The 5,868-nt window shown below is 37.2% G+C and overlaps 1 protein-coding gene across 3 annotated transcripts in view; it reads left to right on the top strand.

The window, feature by feature from the left end:
- LOC111410435 (protein trichome birefringence-like 16) overlaps positions 1-4,358 on the top strand; it is a 9,328-nt gene extending 4,970 nt beyond the window's left edge. Inside the window, exons 2-4 of one of the 3 annotated variants that reach the window (XM_023040777.1) lie at positions 149-358; positions 1,667-1,862; positions 2,853-4,358. In XM_023040777.1, the coding sequence (XP_022896545.1) occupies positions 232-358; positions 1,667-1,862; positions 2,853-3,681 (1,152 nt within the window). In that variant the 5' untranslated portion in view covers positions 149-231 and the 3' untranslated portion in view covers positions 3,682-4,358. The remainder of the gene's footprint in view (positions 1-148; positions 359-1,666; positions 1,863-2,852) is intronic. The other 2 variants (XM_023040767.1, XM_023040759.1) reach the window with 2 other exon arrangements.
- The last annotated feature ends 1,510 nt before the right edge of the window (positions 4,359-5,868 follow it).

The following is a 5,868-nucleotide window of genomic DNA, read 5'->3' as shown; positions in this document are numbered from 1 at the left end:
AACCACAGCAACATATGTTTTTTTGTGTTTGGATAATCTTCGTAAAGAAAGCATCTGGGCAAATGTTTATATATTTTCAGTAATATGCCAATTGAGTAATGGCATTTATTTCAATTTTCTTATGATTAATGTATGTTTTGCATCACAGATCTTTCGGTGGCTGATTTTGATTCCCCAGCATTATTGAATTCAAGGGATCAGCGTACAGAGGAGTATTCACATTCACACGTAATGGAAGATACAGAAGAGGATGCATCTATAAAACATTCTGATAGTGCAGTGATGGATATTCCTGTCCGACCTTCTCCTGAAAGAGTAGATGAAAGTACAATTTTAGGTTCCTCTGTTAATAAACAAGGTATGCTACTATCCTCTTAATCTTGTTCACCCTCTCTATCCCTATTCTTGCCAAATTTCATTTGATATAAAATTCTTTGTGGAGGAATTGGGGATTTTATAAATAGGGTTATGGATTTATGGAAAGTAAGAATTTGAGATTGTCAGCGATTGAATTTTCTCTAGGGTTCAACCGATTTGCCTTTTTTTAGAAGCCATGATATTTTGTTTGAATGTTTTCTAATGAATTGGAACCCAACGCCGCATAACTGTTCTTGTGATCTACTGGCGCTTTTAAAACATTGGTATGATTTCCAGTTAACGAAATTGCTAGATTTGTCAACCTATAACGGGGATTCAGAAATTTGTTTATCGATAACACTTCAGATTTCTGGAATTTGATTTGCTAGTTGGTTAGTTTCCATTGCGTTTATTGCTGTTATAATGCATTTTCACTTGCACTGAAACTGGGGAACCCCTTTTATCCAAGGAACTGGACCCAAGGTCTCTATTTGTAGTGATATCAGGGCCACTTACAACTAATATGCGGAGTACAAAAGTTTCAATGCTAATATAATGCTGTGATATTTTCGGTTCAAACATGGTCAGTTTTGAGATAATATTACTGTTGTAATATATTGGATCTGCAATAATCTCTGAATTTTTTCTTGAAGGGTTGAGGAGCACCTTAGGTGCTGAGGAGGATGTCATGAAAATCAAATATTCCAATGACTGTTTTGAAGATCCTATTAGTTGTGATGATATGAGAGATTTCTAGACTTTTCTAGTTTTAGTTGTAGATAATATCTTTATTGTATTAGTTTTCTATGATTGTTTGGTAAGTTGGACTTCTAAATTATTTGTTTTGTAGTGGATTTTAAAAGGAGCACCTTAGGTGCTGAGGAGGATGTCATGAAAATCAAATATTCCAATGACTGTTTTGAAGATCCTATTAGTTGTGATGATATGAGAGATTTCTAGACTTTTCTAGTTTTAGTTGCAGATAATATCTTTATTGTATTAGTTTTCTATGATTGTTTGGTAAGTTGGACTTCTAAATTATTTGTTTTGTAGTGGATTTTAAAGATGTTTAACAAGATATTATGAACGTATTTTGTATTTTTACATGCTTTGTGTTTGTCATGTTTCAGTCTACCATTTCGCAGCTCGAGTTAGCTGTTAAGTTATTTTTGGTATATGTCTAATAACCACCACCGTGTTTCTAGAAAAAACCAAAATTGTCTTTTGTCAATGAATTGTTTAGCAAAATTGGAAATGCTATTGATTTTGATTTTATTGTTAAAACATCTCTTATGCGTTACTTCTACAGGTTGTAATTATGCCAAAGGTAGATGGGTTGCAGACAGCCAGAGACCATTGTATTCCGGATTTGGATGTAAGCAGTGGCTATCTGATATGTGGGCATGTAGACTAACCCAGCGAACTGATTTCACTTATGAAGGTTATCGTTGGCAACCAGACAATTGTGAGATGAGAGATTTTGAAGGTTCCAAATTCTTGAGAAGGTATATGTTCTTTGTGCCAATTTTAGTTCTTCCATTTTTAGGAAGGAAAAATTGCTGTGTTTGTCCGAAACATATTGTTCAAGTAACAAATTGATTCCCATCCTCTAAAAGGAGCAAATTAGTGGTCAACATTTCTCTATTTTTGCAGAAATAGTCCTAGTGGATAGGATTTCCATCCAAAAGTATTGATATTCCGTGTTTGAATAAATGTCCACACTCAAAACACCAAGCAACAGGACGGTGGGGGCTGCAGGAGCCATTGTTTGTGGGGGCTGATTAGGGGCATAACTCAGGGCTGGCAATGAAGACTGCATGAGCCACTGATGATAGAGTTTTGGAGGGGGAGTGGCAGTGGTGGTGAGGTGGTTGGATTGGCATGAATTATTCCATTTCTTTTTCCCCTTTTCTCCTTTTCTTTTTCTATATCGTTTCATTTTATTTATTTTTAACTAGAAAAAAGTGTATAACTATCCTTTTAGTAAAACAGTGGCTTCTTAACGTATTTTTGATGGAAACCATTCATTGGGACTAGTTATGCGACAAAAGAGAAAAGGTTGAAACTTGCTCTTTGTCAAAGTTAGGGTGAGCTTGCTATTCAATCAATAGATTGGGAGCGGTGCTGCAATTTTATACTTCTTAAGATTTATGGTTTTCTGTACTGGCAATGGCATGTGAATCTGCAAATGATTTTGGTTGTTAAAACTGTTGTCAACATTGGAAGCTTTTCCATTGATCACTTTCTCCAAACTAATATTGACCTTTAAAATCAAGATAAATTGTGGATAAATATGTATTCTCTTTTTTGACTTGCAGAGTCATGAATCACATTGATGATGACTTGAATAAATAAAAGGAGGGAAGAAAAATAATATACTGGGTTAAGTAACTTGTTTTGTTTATTACTGTATTGCCATAAACGTTTCTTCCATTCTCTTGGAGTGAAAGGAATCTGTTTCGATTTAAGCTCTTAAAATTATAACTATATTTCAGAATGCAGGACAAGACTATTGCGTTTATAGGAGATTCACTGGGCAGACAGCAATTCCAATCTCTCCTGTGCATGGTCAGTGGGGGCATGGAAAATCCAGATGTTGAAGATGTTGGATGGAAATATGGCCTTGTTAAACCACGAGGCGCTGTTCGTCCCGATGGATGGGCTTATCGGTTTCCTGACACAAATACTACAATTCTATACTACTGGTCAGCAAGTCTCTGTGGAATACAGCCCATCCATATAACAGATCCGGCCACTGAATTCGCCATGCATTTGGATCAGCCACCAGCTTTTTTGAGTCAATTTCTTGCTCAGTTCCATGTCGTGATTCTTAATACGGGTCATCATTGGAATCGGGGGAAGCTCAGAGCGAACCGCTGGGTTATGCATGCTAACGGAAATCCTGTAACTGACAGGAAACTAGCAGAAATCGGCAATGCTAAGAACTACACGATCTATAGTATTACCAGATGGCTAGATTCACAAATTCCATTACATCCAGGGCTAGAAGTTTTTTTCCGAACAATTTCACCCCGTCATTTTTTGCATGGAGATTGGAACACGGGAGGTTGCTGTGACAATACCATTCCACTGTCTAGGGGTAGTGAAGTCTTGCAAGACAAATCAAGTGATCCTGTTGTTGAAGGTGCTATCAGGGGCACAAAGGTAAAGATTTTGGATATAACTGCTATTTCTGAACTGAGGGACGAAGGGCATATATCTCGGTACAGCATAAAAGCATCAGAGGGTATAAATGATTGCTTGCATTGGTGCCTTCCTGGTATTCCTGATGCATGGAACGAGCTGCTTTATGCACAACTATAACACTGTCGTGCCCAGAATGAAGGCATCAAGCCTTCAGCTGCTATTCTTTTGCTTACGCCGTGGCTTCTATATTTGATTTATTCTTCCCATTCGTAGAACCCTCATCAACTTCTCGGGCAGCGGGGGACCGGGGCTTGTTCCTATAGTACCACTATTATTATGAAAAATGAGTGCGATATACTTGATGTCAAACTTGATATCAGCAGGAAGATCGAAAATCTGCAGAAAGTGGTCAAAGCTTCAGCACAGAAATAGTTCTATCTATACTGTGAAATAGGTTTTTACTTATTTTTTCAATCTTGCTTTGAAATAGAAAGTTCTTTGTTGAATTTGTTATCTGATGGCCATCCTTGACAAGTGGCTTGTACACAATGAAGGCACCTTCAAAATATTGCTTCATAGACTTGTCTGTGAAAAAATAAAAAAATAAAAGAAAAAGGGAAAGACAATGGTTATATATGTCAACTATTTTTGGCTTTCCGGATTTCATATTGGTTTATGCGTAGCTAATTTCTGTACTAAAGTACATTTTGCGTACTGATTAGTTGGTGATCCTGTGTGAGAGCAGTTGAATATTGAGTTTCCAGATTCTCAAGAGGTTCAGCGGTGTTGGCATACGGGCCTTTTTGTGCCTCGGATGTGGGAAGCTTTATTCATCCCTACTTGGATTAGGTATCTTTTGTGGTGTTGAGTGTGAGTTTGCCGTGCCAATTCAACTCTTGACTAGAATACTAAGTCGTGGTGAAGTATGTAGTTCGGAATTTTTGAAGAATGAAGGATATTTTGCTCGTCTAATATGGATTTTTGATTTGATAGACTCCATGAAGTCGAATATCGGTTTGGTATTTAGCATCAACTTAGGCAGAGGAATTGTTATCTTAAAGAATGTTATGTGATCTTGCATTGTTGACTCTGCCCTGGAGGTTTAAGTGCCTTCGCAAACCATCTCAATGTTGACTGTTGTGACCATTTGTTGAAGACAACTTAGGGTGTAGTTCTACTCTGGTTCTTAAGAATATCTACTCCTGTACCCAATCCAAGATTGCTTTTGAGGCATCCATCAGTATATAGTTTAACATCATCGAAGGATGAAATAACCAATGCCACGAGCTTCTCCTCTTATTGTAATACCTGGCTTCATAGTCTTGGAGTTATAAAAACCAGTCACCGTTGGCTAAAAATGATTCCATGTGATGTGAAGCGGCTTTCAATTTCCAAAAACTGCGATGTTGATGATAAAAATCGGAAAAAAAAAAAAATCCTACTTAGCTATAATTTTCACTTTCTAAACTTGCTAATTTAGATGCTCAAACAGGAGCAAGAGGTAAAATAGTTAGTTGAGAGAGATATTTGAATTGCATTCATTCTTCTTCAAATGAAGTATATTGTAGATTTTTTTTTTTCGAAACTTTGAAATAATTTGGTCTTTTGAGAGAATGGCAGATGGCGACTCCTTAGTAACTATCTTATAGGTGAATTGGTAAAAAATCATGCTTTATTTATTTGCTCACGTGTCCTTTATTGACAGACTGTAGCCAGCCTGGATGCGAAAAACGGTTCATGACTTTTTAGGCGAGCCTTCTGCTTCTTCTTTCCCTTCATGTGTCACTTTACGCTTCACCAGTGGCGAAAACTCTTGCTAGAGGTATTCCTTGGTTGAACAAATAGTCTCCCAAGTCCGATTTTATCATTTATATTAAATTTAAGACGTTATTGTTTTACAATTTCGAATTCGTGAACTTCCCTGATGGACTGGCTTGATTTTAACTAATGCTTGGATCAAATGGAACGTTGCTGGAGTCTTTTAATGTCAGCTGGTGCATTATTTCAAGAAACGATTTTATTTTTTTTTTCCCTGACTTTTCCGATCCCTCGTTATATACTCGCTTATGACCGTTCATCTTGCGTCCTCCTGTGTTTGACGGCTAAAATTGCATGGCATTTCAAATGAAGGAGTCCATTAGAATTTTATGGCTGTGATAGCCTTCTTCCAGCATTATATATATGTACCATGTTACGGTAAATTTTCATTTTCCCTTATCATATAGGATGTGCTTTGCTACCTTGTTTACTGTTGATTGCAGAGGGCCGGGAGTTGGGGGGTGGGGGGTGGGGTTTCTTGTCCCAACTGGACTTCTTTTCCATGTTATCGTTACTCCTTCCTTTTTTAGTACACTTTATTTTCCT

The sequence above is a fragment of the Olea europaea genome, chromosome 2 (genome assembly GCF_002742605.1).
Source record: "Olea europaea var. sylvestris chromosome 2, O_europaea_v1, whole genome shotgun sequence".
In the NCBI taxonomy this organism is placed as follows: domain Eukaryota; kingdom Viridiplantae; phylum Streptophyta; class Magnoliopsida; order Lamiales; family Oleaceae; genus Olea; species Olea europaea.
Note: the sequence above shows the minus strand (reverse complement) of the source record. Positions and strands in the feature narration are given on the sequence as shown.